The following is a 20418-nucleotide window of genomic DNA, read 5'->3' as shown; positions in this document are numbered from 1 at the left end:
TAGAGCCTACACTCCAGTACTATTTCTGTTCAGTTTCACTTCATTATACATTTCCCCCCCAAATATTATTATTTTAACTCTTGACCTCCATCTCCCATTCATTACCCCCTCCCCATATAACCTCCCCATCTCTATGCACAGCGACCCTGGCCACCGACCCTGAGTCCGTGCTGCATTCCTCCCTCCCATAGCAGGGCCGCTACCCGGGCACAAATGGGCACTTTGTTTATGATGTCATAGGGTGGTAGTATAGCCTGTACAATTTTTACACCTATAAGATTATGTATTCCAAAGGCCTTCACACCAGTTGGGCTTATCTCGATACGCCGAAACAGTCTGTTCTCCAGTGTTTCCCAGCTCTGATGACACAGAGCATTTACCCCATGTCCCCCTTCCCAGCTCTGATGCCGCAGAGCCTTGCCTGTATCCCTGTTCCCGTTCCCCCCCTTAACAAACATTCAACATTGGTGGGGCCTCATCTGGAGTACTGTGTCCAGTTTGGGGTCCAACACTACAAGAAGGATGTGGAAAAATTGGAAAGCATCCAGTGGAGGGCAACAAAAATGATTAGGGGACTGGAACACATGACTTCTGAGGAGAGGCTGAGGGAACTGGGATTATTTAGTCTGCAGAAGAGAAGAATGAGGGGGGATTTGATAGCTGCTTTCAACTACCTGAAGGGGGGTTCCAAAGAGGGTGGATCTAGACTGTTCTCAGTGGTAGCAGATGACAGAACAAGGAGTAATGGTTTCAAGTTGCAGTGGGGGAGGTTTAGATTGGATATTAGGAAACACTATTTCACTAGGAGGGTGGTGAAGCACTGGAATGGGTTACCTAGGGAGGTGGTGGAATCTCCTTCCTTAGAGGTTTTTAAGGTCAGGCTTGACAAAGCCCTGGCTGGGATGATTTAGTTGCAGATTGGTCCTGCTTTGAGCAGGGGCTTGGACTAGATGACCTCCTGAGGTCCCTTCCAACCCTGATATTCTATCATTCCAATTTCCTTTTCCCCCTCCTGTTTGACTCAGTTTATAGAGTAATATTCTCAGCTATACCTTAACCAATCATTGTAACTAACCAATTCTAACATATTGTAACATAATTCTCTAACCAATTATATCCCACTACCCTAATTAACTTACGCCTAGCAAAATTAATTATACAGCAGAGAGAAACAATTAGAGAACCAGACTGATTAACAATGAAAAGTGGTGGCCATCAAGATAAAACAATACAGAAATGAGTTTCAAACCACAACCACTGATAAGTGCTTTCTTGCCAGACAGGATGCTATCAAACTAAGTTTTCTTTAACCATCTTAAGATCTGTTTCTTTATCTGGTGGTAATGGGTTCTGTACGGACAGGATCGTCTTCCTAACAGCCCAACACCACCTTATTTCAGTGTGACTGGTTTGGGATGTGAGGATGTGACCCTTCGCTTCCCAGCTTATGGCTGCCCCTGCTGCTTCGCCAAAGGCCTTAGCCTAAGAACAAGGCCTCAGACTATCCTAGTGAGAGAAGGCCCATACACAGGCAGACTGTGATTTTGATTCTTTGTTTTTATACCCCTGTAATAGCTAAGTGATAGAAATACACCTAAGTTCTTAAAGTATAGGCTTTACAGGCAGGCCTGAATATCTCCATTCTAACAGTGGGTTCTACCCCTTCCCCCATTCTGTGTCTGTCTTGTCTATTTAGATTGTAAATTCTTCAGGGCATGGGCCATCTATTATTCTTTGTACTTTGCCTAACACAATGGGGACCCACTGTTAGTTGGTCCTTAGGCACTAAGGTAATGCATATGATTTATAATAATAATAACTCTCCTGCCACTTTGAGCCAAGGAAGATGGTCTTGGGATGTTACTGCGTTAAAATGAGCTGGGGTTAAAACCATGGAATATTCTTTGTGACAAGTATCCCACAAATTCCACTGACCTCCCTTGTTTTCTTTGCCTGGAGTAGGGTTTCCAATTTCCAAACCTGATGTGATCCTGCAACTGGAACGAGGGGAAGAGCCATGGGTCCTGGACCTCCAGGGCTCTGAGAAAGAAGTGCTCCCGAGAGCTGCCTTCACAGGTGAGGAATTGGTTAAACCAACTCAAAAACTGTTTGGGAATGCAGGAAACATTTGGGATGCCCTATAAAGACCCTGTGAGCTCTCCAAGTTCCGGATTGTTCCGTGCAGATGTGTAATCATTATGGCAGATGTCACTCATGGCTTCCCTCCTATTCTGACTGACAACTGGCAGCAGGTCCCTTCCCGATATCGCTTTCCCCTGAGTGTTCTGGTGAGATGCGGACCAAGACTGATCCCTTCCTCTCTCTTCTGTGGAAGGGTTTGGGGAAAATCAGCTCCTGATAGGTTTGATCGCTCCCACCCATATTTTGGTTTGTTCATCCCTTTTTCCATTCCTCTCTCTGAAATTTCCTTTCTTTCTGGCGCAGGGAGTGACCGATGTCTGGATTCTCTCTGTCTCCCATCAGGTGATGGGATGGTGAGTGAGAATGAGGAGCAGAAACCCCAGCAGGAAGATGCTGAGCAAGTAGAACCACATGGAACATTATCAAGAAAATCCAAAGGGAATGTTTCCAGAAGTTGTGCACTCCAAGAAAAAGCCAATTCTTGTGACACTCAAGAGAGGCCAGAGGAAAACTTCAGTAGCCACTCAGACCTTATAACACGTGACAGAATCAACTTGGAAGAGACACGCTACACGTGCCATGAATGCAGGAAAAGCTTCAATCGGAGCTCTGCCCTTATCACACATCAGACAATCCACACAGGGGAGATGCCCTACACATGTTCTGAGTGTGGGAAAAGGTTCAATAGGAGCTCAAACCTTATCAGACATCAGAAAATTCACATAGGAGAGATGCCCTACACATGCTCTGAGTGCAGGAAAAGCTTCAGTGGGAACTCAGACCTTATCACACATCAGAGAATCCACACAGGAGAGACGCCCTACACATGCTCTGAGTGTGGTAAAAGCTTCAATCAGCGCTCAAACCTTATGACACATCGTAGAATCCACACAGGTGAGACGCCCTACATATGCTCTGAGTGCGGGAAAAGCTTCAATGACTGCTCACACCTTATCAGACATTGTAGAATCCATACAGGTGAGACGCCCTACATGTGCTCTCAGTGTGGGAAAAGGTTCAATAGGAGCTCAAACCTTATCAGACATCAGATAATCCACACAGGGGAGAAGCCCTACACATGCTCTGAGTGTGGGAAAAGCTTCAATCGGCGCTCACACCTTATCACACATCGTAGAATCCACACAGGAGAGACGCGCTACATATGCTGTGAGTGTGGGAAAAGCTTCAGTCACATCTCTGCCCTGATCACACATCAGAGAATCCACACAGGTGAGATGCCCTACACATGTTCTGAGTGCGGGAAAAGCTTCAGTTGGAGCTCATACCTGATCAGACATCAGAGAATCCACACAGGGGAGAAGCCCTACGCATGCTCTGAGTGTGGGAAAAGCTTCAGTCAGAGCTCTACCCTTAACACACATCAGAGAATCCACACAGGAGCGACGCGCTACACATGCTCTGAGTGCGGGAAAAGCTTCAGTCGGAGCTCAGACCTTATCAGACATCAGAGAATGCACACAGGAGAGACGCCCTATACATCAGGCCTGCACAACTCGTAAAGCGGCAAGGGGCATATTGCTCCAAAGAAAACAACTGAGGACCGAAACTGCCTGGCCCCGTGGAAACACCGCCAGTGCCGCCCAGCCCTATGGAAACACTCCCCCCCAGCACTGCCCAGCCCCGCGGAAACAAACCCTCCTTCCGGAGCGCTGCCCCACTGAAACAGCTGTGGGCCGAAAAGGAAGGTTGAGGGGTGTGTGTGTGTGATACTTTATTAAGTATTTTTCAATTAAAGCAAACAGTTTTTAAAAAAAATTTATGAATCATGTAAAAATGAAAAACACCTGTTTCGTTGAAAGAAAACATTTGTACTTTTCATAATTACATGCAAATTTAATGAGAGATAGTACATCTCTTTTCGGCAACAAGCTTGTCGTATTCGGGGGTCATATTTGAAGTGGATATTTTCATAATGTTTTCCAAATGGTCGTCAGTCAGAGAAGAACGTTGCTTGTTTTTATTCATGTTTGTGATGGAAAATGTTCACATATGTAAGTGCTTCCAAAAATGCTGAACGTTTTCAGTGCAACTTCGATAAGATTCTTGTATCATTCTCAGTATGTAAGTATTTATTCGTCCATTCAGTGTTGAAAACGCTGTGCTCTGATTCTCTTTTTCTCTTTTTCTTTTCACTCATGGTATCCATTACGAAGCTCAAGATTTTGTTGAATAAATTCACATACAAGGGAAACACTCACAGTCACACACAAAGAGAAGAGATCTCTCACGGTGCATGGCACACTAGCAAGGCACTGACAGTGTGTGGAAGCGTGTAGAGGGGGGAAAGAAACGGCACGCATAGGGTGACCAGATCACAGCAGTAAAATAGGACCCGCCCCCTCCCCGCTCGGCCCCACCATCACACCCCTCTTCACCCCCTAGCCCCCCGCTGGCTTGCTGCATCCCTCCTAGTCAGTCCCCCACCCACCACTCACCTCTTTTCACCTCCTCCCTCCCCTGCCAGAAACCCCCGTGCCCGCCCCTAGAACCCCTGCTGGCTCACTGCTCCCCTCTTTGCCCACCTGCCCGCCTCCGACTCACCCCTCGCCCCCCCGACTTGCCCCTCGCCCCCCCCCAAGTATAAAGTCTCATTCAAAGACCCAGGGGTCACTATATTACTGCACACAGCAGTCAATCAATGCAGTTATAGATAAATCTCTGCATTATGCATTTTTGTATAACTTGTATATTACTTTGTATTGAACCTTGGTAATATGTTATAGCGGGCCCCTAAGGTAGTATAATTAAGGTAAAAGAAAAATGTCTTTTTGCTAGAAGTAGAATAAGATCTTTCCCCCCACTTTGTAAGCAATTGCACTGTTGAATGAAGGAGGAAGGCGTGGAAGGCAGGCACCTCCAGACAGCTGCAACCCTTGGAGAGGGGCTGGGAGCCAGACCAAGGATTCATATTACAAATAAGGCACAAGTAGTCAACAGTGAGGATGATTCACCACAGGAACAAGCTACCAAGGAAAGTGGTGGATTCTCCATCTGATGTCATTTAATGAAGACTAGATGCCTTTCTGGAATGTGTTTGCCCCAAAAGTAGCTATTGTGTCATACAGGAGGCCTGTGATATGCAGGGGGTCAGATTAGATGCTCTAATGGTCTCTTCTGGCCATAAAGTTGACTAACTTCTGAAAAACTGAGTGTAGCATTGGGAGCAGCGTCTGATGTTTTACTGTCTAGCCAGCTTGCTTCCTAGAATGAACGCTCCTTGAGTGGGGTCATCCACATGGAGTAGCTCAAACCTCCAAAGTGCCTGGCCAGGGGCAGGACATTAGCACAGCAAGGGAGGGGTGTGGCAGTGACATCAGAAAGGCCTTTTGCAGGACCTCAGACTATTGGTCAAAGGTGGTGGAGAGGTGATGACCTCACAGAGAGATGCTGACATCAGCCAGACAGGACAGGGGCGAGGGGCCATGGAAACCTCAGAGACCCCTGTGGCTTTGCTTCAGCAAGTCTCCTTCTCAAGGTCTGTCTTTGAGGACTGAGAGAGTATTCGGGTTCACGTACGTGAGCGTGAGGAGGAACCTCTTTTGAGTTTTCTTCTTTCCTTTTCCTGATTTTACTAGAAAACAGCCATCCCTGTTTAGAAGGTAAGAGCCTCCTTGAGGTTTGAAACCTGTTCAGTCTGATCCATCTGGTGACAGTTGAATTCTAGGCATGGAAAACACGAGTTTAAGGAGGCAGAATTTTATTCTGCACCTGGGATTTTGTCCCTTAGAATCACTGGGGACATTAGGGTTTGTCCTTTTTGTTTCACCTTTTCCTCCATCCATCCCTCCCTCCTTTCTCTTCGTCTCTTGCTTCTTTTGTCCTTTCTCCTGTTCCCCTCCCAACACCAGGAAGTGTGTGTGTGTTGTGGGGGAGTGCTCTGCAGCTCCCACTGTGGGAGGTCCACCCAAAAATGTGGGGCTGAAATAGTGCTCGGGCAGTGATCCCCACCAGTGAGCTGGGCCATCCTTTGGGCTCTCTGGTGAGAACCCTCAGTCTCCCGTCCTCATTCTCTACCCTGATTGGCTGAGCAGGGGGTTATTGACAGGGAGGAGACTCAGGTCCTTGTTCTCTTTTAAGACCAAGTAAATAAGTCATAACCAGTCATATGTTTGACAAATTTTGCTGCTTCTCTGCATTAATGGTCTGTGAGCAGTTCATGATTCTCTCTAACATTTCAGTTCTCCTAAAATACTTGCTGAATAATTACTGTGCACTGTTGTTGGTCTGGAGCTCATCTGAGAGCACTTTACTCAGGTCATTCAATGTATGAAATTCAAGATCCGATGGTTAGTTTGAAAATCAGGGCTCTTGCGTCCTATTCCCAACTCTGCCACTGGCTGGCTGTGTGACCTAAGACAAATCAATTCTCCTTTCTCAGCCCTAGCTTCTCCCTCTTTCAAGTAGGGATAATAATGATCCGCTCCTACTTACCTCATGGTGGGTGGAGGATAGGGATCCATTGGAGAGTGTCACTAGGAGTAGTGCATAATATGAGGTGTCCTATCACATTTACTCCGATCAGATTATGACATAATAGAATAGCTGAAATATTCTATTTTATTTGTATTTTTTAATTTTGAAATTAAGAGCAGCAACGACTTAGCTCAGACTGAAGCATCTTGTCTAATTTTCGAGATCTAAGTGTCTCCTCTTTGTGTGCGATGAGACAATTTAACACACTGTGACAAACAGGAGATGCTTTTGTTTTGCAACAAAATAGTTTTGCAAAGAACTTTCATCCCATTTGTTATGATTTCAAGAAACAAACTGGTTTAGTCTGAATGGGATTTTCTGACTGAAATGGTTTCAATGACATTTCCCCGCCATCTCGATTCCTGGGCTCGATCCCTGCCTCTGCGGGGGGTTGCTGTCTGTTAGAACAGGTCAGGACTGGTGGCTTCTCTTTCTGGCTCTGCCACTGCCTTGCTGTGTAGGACCTTAGGTAGGTCACTTCCCTTCTCTGTACCTCAGGTTCCTCCCCATCTGTCCAATGGGAACAGGGACAATTCTTGAACTCTGGGCAGTCGTGAGCCTGAGTGAGATAGGGGAATTTCTCGGTGTTTAGCACCAAGGAATTCTAAAGTTTGCTAAAATGTCTAGTCTGCGGAAACAAGAAATGGTCAGGGCCAAACTTTTTAACCATTGCCTTTTTTAAAGCCCATTCAGGGATGTGAGTCTCTGTCTTTTAGGTACCTGGGGTTCTTGCCAGCAGGAGAGAAGAGGTTCCTGCCTCCATTTTTGAGGCCTTAACAAATCCGTTGCTGTGCCCCAGTTCTCATCTGAGATCCCTGAAAAAGAACATCTTCCCATCCATGAACAAGACAGGACCTATCTTTAAAAGGGGAACAAAGAGAACCCTGGGACTTACAGACTAGCTAGCCTCACTCCATAGCTGGAGAGATACTGGAATACACTATTAAACAATCAGTTGGTCAGCAGCACCTACAGGATAATTTGGTTCTTAGGACGAGTGAGCATGGATTTGTCAAGAACAAATCATTCCAAACCAATCCTATTTCCTTCTTTGGCAGGGTTCCGGGCCTAGTGGAGGTGGGTAAACAGTAGATGTGATCTATCTTGGTGTTACTAAGGCTTTTGACACAGTCCCGTAGGACATTCTCACAAGCAAACAAGGGAAATGTGGTCTAGATGCAATTAGTGTAATGTGGGTGCAGAGCTGGTTGAAAGCCCAGACTCCAAGAGCCCTTCTCCATGTTTGGCTGTCCAACGGAGAGGGTGTACTGAGTGGGTCCGGCAGGGATCAGTCCGGGGTCTGGTACTATTCAATATTTTCATTAATGATTTGGAAAATGGAGTGGAGAGTATGCTTCTAAAATTTGCAAATGACACCAAGCACTTTGGAGCACAGAATTGGAATTCAAAACACCCTAGAGGGGGGAGCAACTTGTGCAAAGTCCCACAGGAAAAGGAAAACAACCAGCAATGGAACCAATAGGAAACCCAGCAATGGAACTCAGGAGTCCTGACTCCCAATCCCCTGGTCCGGTCACTCCAGCGGAGCACACTCCCTCTCAGAGGCAGGGGGAGCGGACATGAGGGCCTGCTTGTAATTGCCAGCTGTGGGAGGGAGTGTGAAGCAGTGGTTAGCGAAGGGGCCTGGAAAGAAGGACTGCTGGGTCCCTTCATACTTCTGACACTTGGTGTGACCCTGAGCCAGTAGATTCCCCTCCCCAGGCCTGGTTCTCATCAGTAGGGTTGGGGTCGCAGTCCCGACAGCCCAGCGAGGTTGGGAGACTCCAGGAAGGTGTGTAAAGTGCTGGGATGTCAGGATCCTGGAGGGGCTGTCACCCCCACACTAGGGCTGTGTTCTGCACCCCCTGCTGCTGGCCGAGTTTCTCTTTCCCTTGGCAATACAACAGACTCTTGTTTTCACAGCCAGCCGATCGCCCAGTGTCATCACTCTGCCTGCTGGCTGGGCACGGTAACTCCTCAGGTCACCACCCCCCTCTCCAGCCTGCCTTGGGCTTGGAGAGTGAGGAGAAGGGCGAGGGACGACACTGAACATCCTCCATCCATTGCTCCATCACCAGAGCAAGTGAGTAGTATTAGGGTTCCTCTGTGGCATTCCCTGTCTGTCTGGGGAGAGGCAGAAAGAGGGGGAGAGAATCTCTCCCAAAGGCGATTGGATTTGCAAACCGGCCCCAGGAGCCCCTTGCTCTCAGACCGGGGAGGGGCTTCTCCAGAGCCGTCTCCAGTGTGTTTCGCAAGGTCCCAGCAATGGGGCTCCCAGCCCTTCCCTTGTGGGAGACTGTTCCCCAGGCTGAGAGTCTCTGAGCTGGGCCAGACCCGGTGAGCTGCCGAGCATGGAAATCAATGGGAACCGAGGGGGCCCTGGCCTTGCTCTGCCTAGGGACTTTGAAGTGGGGAATGGTTTCCCAGGAGAAGTCCGGACTCCTGGGTTCTGTTCCTTCTCTAGCCTGGGCTGGGGGGGGGGGGGGAGTGTGAGTGTGTCCTGCGCTGGCAGGAGGGAGCTGCTTGTCCAAAGTGACCGATGGTCTTTGTGACTGACCCCGGTGCTCGAAAAGGATGAGACTCCCCGGTTCTTGCAGCCCCAGGGATGACGAGGGGGAACATTGGGAGGGAGCAGATCATGCAATGATCTCCTGCCAGTGTGTGTAGCTTGCCCTCCCTGCACCCCTGTGGGGGGAGGAGGAGCTGCTCTGGCTGGGGCAAGGATGGGGAGGGACCAAAAAGGCTGGTTAGTGAGAGGTTGCCTTGATCCTAGACTCTCGCCTGCTCCCCGCTCGGTTCCAGGATGGCCAGGCTCCTGAGGATGTTAAGGAAGAAGGCTCTGCAGGTGGCCCCAGAGCCTGAGGGAAGCAGCTGCCATCTTCCCCAGGAGTGGAGCGGCCCCTCCGTCCCCACTGACAGGGAAGGAGCTCCCAGCCGGGCCAGGAGGTGGAAGTGCCTAGCCTTCTGGAAGAGGAAACCTGCTCCCGGCGCAGGCGCCGAGGTGGGAGAGGCACCGGCCAGGCCAAAATGGAGCTGGGCCAGGATGCAGCTGGGCAGGCAGGACCCAGCCCAGGAGCGGAACTGGGCAGGTTGGCTCCAGGGCTTGTTGTGTGGGCAGCAGCGGCCCCAGGAGCCCAGCCCCGATTTCCAGCAGGAGGCATCACCCTGCCCGGTCAGTGAGGACCTTCCAGCCTTCCCAGGGCAGGAGGTGGAGGATCCCTCTCCCAGCACCAGCAGGTCGGCCCACTCCCCATGGGACAGCAGCAGCGCCTGCGACTCGGACAGCAGCGTGGCCGATGGATGCTTCTGCTTTGTTCAAGGAGGAGCCAGGCTGGGCTCAGGGAGGGGTGAGGAGGGGGCTGTGAACACCCTGGGCCCAGGCCCTCGAGCAGAGCTATGGGGGCAGGTCCCCAACTGAGGTGTCTGGCCTGAGCCACGTGAACCCCACTGACACTAGATGCTGCCACTTTGGTCCTTGGTGCTCCATTGGGTGCGGGGGGGGGGGAGGCACCTCTCAGGGACCAGGACAGTGGGGGGGGGGGTCTCTTTGCTATGGGCTCCTGAAGGAGTTGGGGGCTGACATCACTGAGAGTGGGGAGTGTGAGGCCCGATCTGCCCTATGTCCTGGAGGTGGGAAGGGGGCACATTGTCCCATCATGCCCCTGTCCTTCCCTCTAGTGGCAGCAGGAGTCACCCTGTCCCCTTCTCTCCCTGGTGCAGGGTCCGCCAGGGACAAGGAGGAGGAGGAGGAGAAGGAGGAATGGGTGGACTTGGTAACAAAGGAGACTGCTCTCAAAAACATCCGAGAGCAGTTCCAGGGCTGAAAAAAGGTACAAATGTTCCCCAGCTGTGCTGGAACCGAGATTGTCCTGCTCCTTCCCAGCATCCCAACCCCCTGCAAAGGGTCTTGGCCCTCATGAGCCACCACCCCTAATGGGGACCTTTCTCCTCCATGATCTGGGACCCCCAAGTTGGGGGTGTTTGTCACACACCAGCCGGGGTCTCCTCCCCCCACAGGCACTGTCCCTGTTCCTGACCTTGCTTGTGTAGGAGTTGTGGGTGATTTGGGCAATAGGCAGGTCCCCACTATCCCCCATTCAGGCCTAAGTCCTGCAGCTGGTGTGACTGGGGCAGGGAGGTCCCTGGCTAACTGGCTCTCTCTCCCCTAACCCCACTCCTGGTGGGCACAGGATGAGGCCCAGCAGCTCATGTTCCTGCACGCCATCCGCCCCGTGTGTCTTGCTGCACAGCAGAGAGGGCAGGACACACTGGAGCCGCACTGCTGCAAGGCGGCTGTGGCGGAAAGGATTGTGGTGAGCGAGACACAGTGCCCGGCAGCTGGAGGGTGGACAAGAGACACGGGAGGGGCAGGGGTCTCCTCGGTCCGATGGTTGGGGGATGGCTGGTGCTGGAGGGCAGCTGAGGGCAGGGATTGCTGGGGCTGAAGATTGGGGAGAATTCGACAGGAGAACTAGTGGGCAGGAATTGGAGGAGTGGGAGGCAGCTGGGGGGATCCTGCTGGCTGTGTGGGGTGCTGGCTGTGTAATCTCCTCCTTGGGAAGTGTCAGCGAGGCCCAAATCTCACATGCTCCTTTGTCTCCTTTCGGTCTCACAGGAGCTCACTGAGGAGCTGCCTGATAACTCTCCACCCGGTGCCGTCCTGGCCAACTGCCTGATTGCTGTGGCCAACCTCAGGTACCGAGGGACCCTCTTGCCCGGTTCCCCTAATCCCGATGCTGCTCAGGCCCGTGGCTGGGAGTCATTGCCCTTCCCACTCCCAGGTCACCTCCCAAGGGTGGCTCCTCTGGCAGAGGTGGCAGGAAGATTCACTCCCTCTCCTGGCTGCTCTGTTCTTTTCACTCCAGTAACATTGCAATGGCTTTGGGGAGAGGCTGACTCCCAGGATCAGGTACAGGAGGGGGAGCAGGATCCAGGGAACAGGCACCATTCCTGCCCTGCCACTGTCTGTCTGGGAAACCTTGGCCTTATCATTCCCTGGCTCGGTGCCTCAGTTTCCATTCTCGCCATCCTCTGCCTATTTCCCTGCACTTTCACGTCCGTGTTGGTGCCAGTTCCACCCCCGCACTGCACAGTCTAATACTGGCTCCTCTCTCTTGCCAGCACCATGACACCTGCCCTGGAGCTGGAGATCCACCTCCTCTGAGCTGCCCTGCACGCAGTCTTCACCCTGGGCACGCAGACGGACACCACCCAAGTCCAGGTAGATCAGCTAAATCATGGATTGGGGAGCCAGCTCTCATCCTGCCATGAATCCTTGCTAATTGCCTGCAGTGGGATGAGAATGAGAGAGGCCAGGATACGTGTTTGGGGGTCTCACCAGTGCTTCCCAGAGACCCCTCTTCCCATCCTGTGGCAGGTGTAGCCCCAGTTTCCCTAATTCTGACCCATGGCTCTCCCTTGCTTTGCAGGATCTGCATAGGGTCTTGCCAGACGTCCTGGATGCCATGCTGGGGAACCTGCTGGCAAAGTCCCCAGACACCAACAAGCTCCACTACATCTTGGAGGTGAGCCCAATGAGAGGGATGGGGGCAATTTTACCCTAACTCTTAGATCCATTTCCAGTCTATCCTCCTAGCTGGGCTCCCAGTGGGCCATCCTTGGTCAGGGCAGCCAGTGCAATGCAGTGTCAGGCCCTTCCTCCTTGAAGGACAGAGGAAGGAGCTGGGAGTTCAAGCCAGAGCTCTGCCTGGTTCTGTTGAGCACTAACCATGGTGGGGCCCCTGGCTGGCTTGGGGAGTGAGAGTCTGAACCCCTCCTGTGAGATCCAGAAGATGGTCCTCAGAGAAGAGCCACAGGCTCATTCCTAGAGAAACAGGAGGGCCCCAGAGAATCAGCCCTTGTCTCTAATGGGCCCCGAGATTCCTGGGGGGATTGTGCTCACACTCAGTCCCTTCACCCAACCAAGGACTTGAGAGCCAGGGAGGGGGGTGGGGTCTGTCTCCTTCCTGGTGAGCTGTTCAGGAATCAGGAGTTCAGGGAGGATGGGACCAGCCCCGACACCGAGCATTGTCCCAATCTAGAGAGACAATGACAAGTTGTGACCTGCAGGATACAAACATCGTCCTGGGGGCAACAATCACCTTCTAAAGCTCTGCAATCAATGAATCAGATATTCCACCCTGCGCACAATGTCTCAGCCCCCTGGGGATGAGGAGGGGCTCATTAGCACAACACATGCACCCGCCCATTCATCCTGAGCTGCCTCCTTTCCCCACAGCATATTAACTACTGGATTGTGTCCAGAGTGTCACGAGAGAGAGCCAGGGCCATTAGGAGCAGCGCGGCCCTGCTCACATCCACCATCACCCTCCCTGACTTCGACGTAAGTGGCCTCTGACCCCAGCTTCCTGACTCCAGGCGTAGGGGGGCTGGCTCCAACGGGCTGTAGGATCTGCTGCTGCAGGGCTGTGGGTTAGGAGTGTTCCTCTTGGGGAGGCAGAGTCAAAGTAGAGAATGAGCCTGGCTTGAGTCAAGTTCTTCTTGTCCTGGTTAAGTGGCGACTCTCACTTTTAAGGGGACCATGCTCCAGGTTCTTGCCCGTTCACCTAGATTGGCAGGAGGCTGAGCAGGGCCGGCAGCCTAGACCCCGGCTGGTAAGGGGCCGGCGGCCAGAACCCCAGACCGGCAGCGGGCTCAGTGGGGCCAGCGGCAGGAACCCAAGACCGGCAGTGGGCTGAGCGGGGCTGGAACCTCACCCGCTGCAAGCTGGGGTCCCAGCTGCCGGTCCTGCTCAGCCCGCTGCCAACTGGGGTCCCAGACGCCGGCCCCCCTTAGCCTGCTCAGGGCCAGCAGCAGGCTGAGTGGGGCCAGCGACTGGGACCTCAGCCCACTGCCAGCTGGGATCCAAGCCACCGGCTCCTCTCAGCCTCCTGCTGGCCTGGGTGACTGGAACCCCAGGCTGGCAGCGGGCTGAGTGGGGCCGGCGGCGGGCTGAGCGGGGCCAGCGGCTGGGACCCCGGCTGGCAGGAGTGGGTGGACAGAACCCCAGATTGGCAGTGGGCTGAGCAGCTCTGCCCGCTGCTGGTCTGAGGTCCTGGCTGCCGGTCCCGCTCAGCCCGCTGACGGTCTGGGGTTCCGTCCACCAGCTCCTGCCAGCTGGGGTCCCAGCCGTCGGCCCTGCTCAGCCCACTCAGGGCCAGCAGCAGGCTGAGTGGGGCCAGCAGCTGGGACCTCAGCCCGCTGCCAGTCGGGTTCCTTTCAGCCTCCTGCCGGCCTGGGTGAATGGAACCCCAGGCTGGCAGCAGGCTGAGCGGGGCCAGTGGCCGGGATCCCGGCTGCCAGGAACTGGTGGACAGAACCCCAGACCGGCAGCGGGCTGAGCAGCTCAGCCCGCTGCTGGTCTGGGGTCCTGGCCGCCAGCCCCGCTCAGCCCACTGATGGTCTGGGGTTCCATTCAACCAGGCCGGCAGGAGGCTGGCCAGGGGCCGGCGGCTGCGACCCCGGCAGGAGGCTGGCCAGGGGCCAGCAGCGGGATGAGTTGCTCAGCCCACTGCCAGCCAGGGGTTCTGTCCACCCACTTCTGCCAGCCGGGGTCCCAGCCACCGGCTCCGCTCAGCCTCCTGCTGGCCTGGGTGAACGGTCTGGGGTTCCATTCACCCAGGCCGGGAGGAGGCTGAGCGGAGCTGGCGACTAGGTCCCCGGCTGGCAGCGGGCTGAGGTTCCAGCTGCCGGCCCCGCTCAGCCCACTGACGGCCCTGCTCAGCCCGCTGATGGCTGAGTGAATGGAACCCCAGGCCGGCCGTGGGCTCAGCGGCAGCCCGGGACCCGCAGCCTGCCATCAAAAAAAAGGGCTCATGTGCCATAGGTTGAGGTCTCCTGTTCTAGTGTATATGATGTGTACTGTACTTTATGGTAAATTTCACTATACACGTGTAAGCAGCGTCAGGATGAGTTCTACCCTGCATCTGATGGTGAATTGTGGCAAGTTGTGGAAAAGAACTTCAGGGGCTGATCTTGTTTGCATAGGCATACCTACCCTGCCTAGCATGAGCCTACAGCAGCCCAAATGGTCACTTTGGCTGCTGTGGGATCCCCAGTTTCTCTGTTATTAGGGCAGGAAGAATAAGGTGTTGTTACCCTGATTATGTGAATCAAGGATAATGGAATTGTTTTATGACAAAGGGACTCACCATCAACTAAGTACTACTCACTAGACAAGGGACATGGGTTCCAAAACCCAGTGAATTGAGAGAGGCTGTGGACAGGTATTTGTACTTGATAATATGGGTGTCTTTTGAGAGCCTGAAATACCAGTTGCATTTTCTCCTTCCTCTACTCTGGAATTTAGAGCTAATTTTAATTCCACTAGGAATCTAATTACAGGCTGCTGAGTTGAATTTGCTTTGGGCCAATGGTGTGCCAGCACTGAGGCTCCCCTTGTGATGTTATTGATATAATCTGGGACCATATAGAACACGGTTGCAACCAAAGTCCTGTAGTGGCACCAAATCTTGCATAAAGGGAGTCAAATGAGGTGTCTAAGACAAGGTTTACTCGTTATGATTATGCTGTCTATATGTGTGTATCAATTTTGTAGTTGAAATTATAAATATTGGCTCTAAACTGTCTGTATTTCAAGCTTATGCTATGCTTCTGGGAAACATCCCAGACAAGTTGGTGTTAGCTCTGCCTAGCCTGCTTGATGGCCCATTAAGGTCCATCAGCTATACAATTGACCCATTGAGAGAAGGCAGATACGCCTTGCAACTCAGCAAAGTATGCAGGGACTGGCCCAGGTGACTCCAGACTCCATTTTGCTGTAATTTTCCACAGTAAGGACAAAGAGGTGTTCTTACACCTGGAAAGGACTATAAAAGGCTGATGCCTCTCCTCCATCTTGTCTTCAATTCTGCTTCATACCTCTGGAGGAACTTTGCTACAAACTGAAGCTCTGAACAAAAGACTGATGACCCATCCCAGCTGGGGATGTATTCCAGAGACTTGACTTTGAACCTGCAGTTTATTTCATCACTGCTACAAGCCTAAACCAAGAACTTTGCCATTACTGTATGTAATTGATTCCATTTAACCAATTCTAGCTCTCATCTCTATCTTTTTCCTTTTATGAATAAACCTTTAGATTCTAAAGGATTGGCAACAGCGTGATTTGTGGGTAGGATCTAATTTGTACATTGACCTGGGTCTGGGGCTTGGTCCTGTGGGATCAAGAGAACCTTTTACTGGGACATTGGTTTTCATAACCGTTTGTCCCCATGATGAGTGGCACTGGTGGTGATACTGGGAAACTGGAGTGTCTAAGGGAATTGCTTGTGTGACTTGTGGTTAGCCAGTGGGGTGAGACCAAAGTCCTCCTTGTCTGGCTGGTTTGGTTTGCCTTAGAGGTGGAAAAACCCCAGCCTAGGGCTGTAACTGCCCTGTTTGAGCAATTTGTCCTAAATTGGCACTCTCAGTTGGGTCCCGCCAGAACCGCATCATTGCACCCCTACTACAAGCTAAAATCACTAAGAGCTAAAATCACTGACTACTGTGGGGGGGGCCTAAAGCTATGTTGCTGAGTGGTTGGCAGAGCAGGTGGTGGGGATAACTGGAGTGGCTTGTGGGATAGCTAGTGGAGTGGCTCGTGGTGAAGGCTGCAGCAGAACCCCATGGAGAGGTGGGGCAGTCAGCCTTGGACCACGTAAGGTGCCTGTAGAGGAGCAGACTCACCACCACGGCGCCTCCTGCTGGTCATCTCGGGAATTAGCTCTTCCAGCATCCTGGAGCGCCCCCTGCAGACCGGTGATCCACCTGTCCTCTGACCCCTGTGTCCCTCCTGGACCCCAGTGCCCTTGTATCTGGGGTGCTGCCCCCTGGCAGTACCCCTCAGTACTAGGGTCTCCCCTCCCTGGGGAACCCCCACCCACTATCCCTACCTCACCTCAGAATAAGGCCCCTGCCAGTCACCAACTAGTCCCTGCTCCCTGGGGCTGACTGCAGTATAGGCCACTCATCACAGGCAAGGGAGGGTTTGGACCTGCTGCCTTGACCTACCCATGGGCTGCCCTCTGCAACCCCCAGTACTCTGTGGCCTTCTGCTAGGCCGCAGCCTAGGGCTATCCAGGCTGGAGCTCCCCAGCCCTGCTCCACTCAGGTACTCTGTCTCTAGCTTGCTGCAACCAGACCCTTCTCCCTCTGAAGGCAGAGAGTGACTGCTGAGCTCTTGGCTCCCAGCCTTCTTATACAGGCCAGCTGGGGCCTGATTGGGGCATGGCCCAGCTGTGGCTACTTCCCCAATCAGCCCAGTAGCTTTTCCCTTTGCCCCAGCCCTCTGCTAGGGCTGTTTTAAACCCCTCAGGCAGGAGCGGGGTAACCACCCAACTACAGTGCCCCTTAACACCACTGCATGCCCCCCGCCCCCCAAGCTGGGAGGTAAAACTCTGCAGATAAACTTTTGAACTCTGGGGCTGCACTGACCAGGGACAGAGACTTTTGAGGTTTTGGACTTTGGGTGATTTTTTTGGGGTTGCTGAACTTAAGACCCTGAGGGGAAAAGAATACTGCCAAACTTACTTGGGGGTGGGTCTTTTGCTCATGGTTTGTGTTATGAATCCTGTTTGTGGTGTTTCCCCAACATAATGCTGCATTGTTTCCCTCCTTTATTAAAAGGATTTTGCTACACTCAGACTCCGTGCTTGCGAGAGGGGAAGTATTGCCTCTTAGAGGCACCCGGGAGGTGGTATGTAGTTGTCCCAAGTCACTGGGTGGGGGCTTGAGCCAGTTTTGCATTGTGTTATTGAAACAGAACCCCTAGATACTGAACCTGGCCGTTGTTGCTGTCAACTCAAATGGGTAGAAGGGTTACATGTGATCTTCCTCTTACGCGCTGACCTCAGAACCTAACCCCCGCGTAAGATGTGATTCCACTGTGTTCATTTTTGAAAGTTTTTAATAAGCAATGCTCCGGGGGGGGGCAGGGAGGGGGAGGCGCTGGCCTCTCCTTTTGCCTCTCAGTTAGGGCTCATTCTATAATCAGTTTGGCTAGGCCCCAGGCTGTGCAGCCAAGGGGAAAGCACCCTGTTACAGGCCTGCTCTTCCCACTCCGACTGTTACTGGGCTGGGGTCCTTGCCCCCCATTTCAGACCTGGTTTCCAGAGGGGCTGAGTACACACAGGACCCACTGCCCGGAACTGGAGTTTGCTTGTTCTGGTGACTAACATTCAGGCCCTTCATCATTCAGAGGCTGACAGGTGTGGTGAGAGGGCTGGAGAAACCCCACTGCTGAGCGGAAGGAAGTCAAAGAGTTGGGATTCTGGGAACTGATGGGTTTGTTTGCCCTGCTGTGGGAAGTGGAGCTGGAGACCGGAGATGCCACGTGATCAAGACTACCTGATGCTCTCTTCATGCCCGAGGGGTGGAGCCTCCTGCCAGAAATGGTCTCAGGAGTCCAGGTTCGAGGACATCTCTGGGGATCCCCTTCCTAGGAACAAAACTAGGGTGGTACGATGATGGAGACGTCTCTGTCCCAGAGCCGGGAGCCAGGGACAGGGGAAGCTTCCAGCCAGGCTATGCATCGGGGATGCCATTTCTCCCTCAAGAGACCCCCACACCCCAACGAGTAAATGGCTCTTACCTCTATGAGGGAGTGGGATCTTCCATCTAAGCCTCTTTGGCCTGGTCCACACTAACCCCCCACTTTGGACTAAGGTACGCAAATTCAGCTACGTTAATAACATAGCTGAATTCGAAGTACCTTAGTCCGAACTTACCGTGGGTCCAGACGCTGCAGGCAGGCTCCCCCGTCGATGCCGCGTACTCCTCTCGCTGAGCTGGAGTACCGGCGTCGACAGCAAGCACTTCCGGGATCGATTTATCGCATCTAGACAAGACGCGATAAATCGATCCCAGAAGATCGATCGCTTACATCCGGACCAGGAAGTAAGTATAGACGTACCCTTTGAGAGCCAGCGTTGCTTGCTTGGATGGAACAAGGTGACCTGTCCCACTGCTCCCTGACATGGCTCAGCTACAGGATGCGCCCATCTGGGAGGCTGTGCCAGATCCCAGGGCTTGGAAGACAGCTGGGAAGGAGGCTCCAAGAGACCCCATAGAAGGGCCTTAGAAGGGAGAATAAAGGGCAGGAGGTGAAGCTAGCCCTGAGCCTCTTTCCCACCCCCACCTCCTCAAAAGTGGAGCTTTCTGAGCTTCAGTGGGGCTGGGGCCCTGACACAAGGGCTTTTCTGCACCATATGGGGAAGGGAGAGCTCTGCCTGGGCACAGGGGAAATGGGATGGGGGTACACCAAGGAAATGGGGGGAGAGGAGTGGGTGTGAGGGAAAGAGCTCCTGCCCCAGATGAAGGAATTTGGGAGGCAAAGGGAAGGACCCTGCTACACAGAGAGGGGAGAGAGTTTCTGTGAGTGCCAGGGGCTCCATTTCCCCTTCCACTAGCTCCCCGTAGGGATCCCTTGCTCTCCCGCTCAGAGGGAGGCCACTCCAGCTGGCCTCAGTGGCCAACCACAACCCCCAAAGTCTAGCCCCTTGTCTCAGCCACTACATAACCAGGTGCAGTACTGCTCTGTCTGAGGTGCTAGTCTCCTGCTCTGAAGACAGACCTTCCCCCATGAAGGTTTGGGACAGACTGCCTACTGCTCTCCTGGGCAGCCTTTATATAGGGCCTAGCCTAGCCCTGATTGGCTGGCTCTAATCTCAGCTCTGATTGGCTCTCAGTAGGCCCTTCCCTGATTGGTTGCTGGCCTGCGCAACTGCTCTGGCCTACTCTAGCCCCCTCTCGCATGGGGGTGGGGCAGTAGCCCCACCACAGTGATCAACTGTTGCTACCAGGCTGTGGCTTGGGCTGGGGTCGCTCAAGTGGTCAGCCCCTCAACACAGTCTATGAGGAGTGGCTCCGGCCTGGGCGGGGCCCAAGCAGCCCACAAACAGTCTTCAAGGGCAGGCCCTGGCCTGGGTGGACACCAGGCAGCCAGCGAGCAAACAGTCTTGACAAGGCTGGCTCTAGCCTGAGTAGGGCTCAGGCAGCCAGCCAACAAACAGCCTTGACAGGCCTGGCTTTAGCCTGGGTGGGGGCCTAGTAGCCAGCAAACAAACAGTCACCAGGTGAGGGAGAAGGGAGCGCCTGTCCTGGGCTAGAGCCTCCTTGCACCGTGTAGGTGGTCAGCCACCTGGGGTGCAGTGACAGGGGGACGCGGGCCCACCCTTCTCCACCATGTCCTAGCCCACGGCCCTGGCAGGGGCAGGATTAGCTGCCCCTGCATCGGTGGGGATCCAGATACAACAGGCCGACTGAGCCATGCTGGGCTCTGCAGCCGGCTGCTCCGGGGCTGCCCCTGGGCTACTTCCTGCCTTCCCGGGGTTTGGTACCTGCGGCCTCCAGGCCTCTTCCGGCTCCTTGGGGTAAACTGCAGCGGGTACTCCGGGCCAGTCCTCATCCATGCCTGGGGATCAGGAACAGCCAGGTGCAGGCTCCTCTCGGGGCCTTTGGAGAACAGGCCGAGTATCCTCCTCTGTTGCAGGCTCTCCCCCAACTGTGCTGCAGGACCGGCCTTTTATACTTCCGGCCACACCCCAGTCTTTATGGCGAGGAGGGTGGGGCAATATAGGCTCTGCCCTCCAGGGGACGTGTAGGGGGTCCCTCGCTCTCCCGCTCAGAGAGAGACCACTCAGTCTCACTACACTTCCCGTTTACAGGAAGCGGGAGTTGCTGGTGGCCTCGGAGGCAGAGCTCCTGCACCGCCTGATGCACTTGGCGCAAGTGCTGTATGATGTGCAGTTGTTGCATCACGTTGACTGTGATGTCCTCCTGCTG

The 20418-nt window shown here is 53.4% G+C and overlaps 1 protein-coding gene across 1 annotated transcript in view; it reads left to right on the top strand.

Moving 5' to 3' along the window:
- The window catches only part of LOC135889397 (zinc finger protein 208-like), a 685678-nt gene that overhangs the window by 527213 nt on the left and 138047 nt on the right, over positions 1-20418 (top strand). Inside the window, 1 exon segment of the mRNA XM_065417266.1 lies at positions 2767-3631. Coding sequence (XP_065273338.1) covers positions 2767-3631 — 865 coding nt within the window.

This window comes from Emys orbicularis, chromosome 15 (genome assembly GCF_028017835.1).
Source record: "Emys orbicularis isolate rEmyOrb1 chromosome 15, rEmyOrb1.hap1, whole genome shotgun sequence".
NCBI classification, from domain to species: domain Eukaryota; kingdom Metazoa; phylum Chordata; order Testudines; family Emydidae; genus Emys; species Emys orbicularis.
Note: the sequence above shows the minus strand (reverse complement) of the source record. Positions and strands in the feature narration are given on the sequence as shown.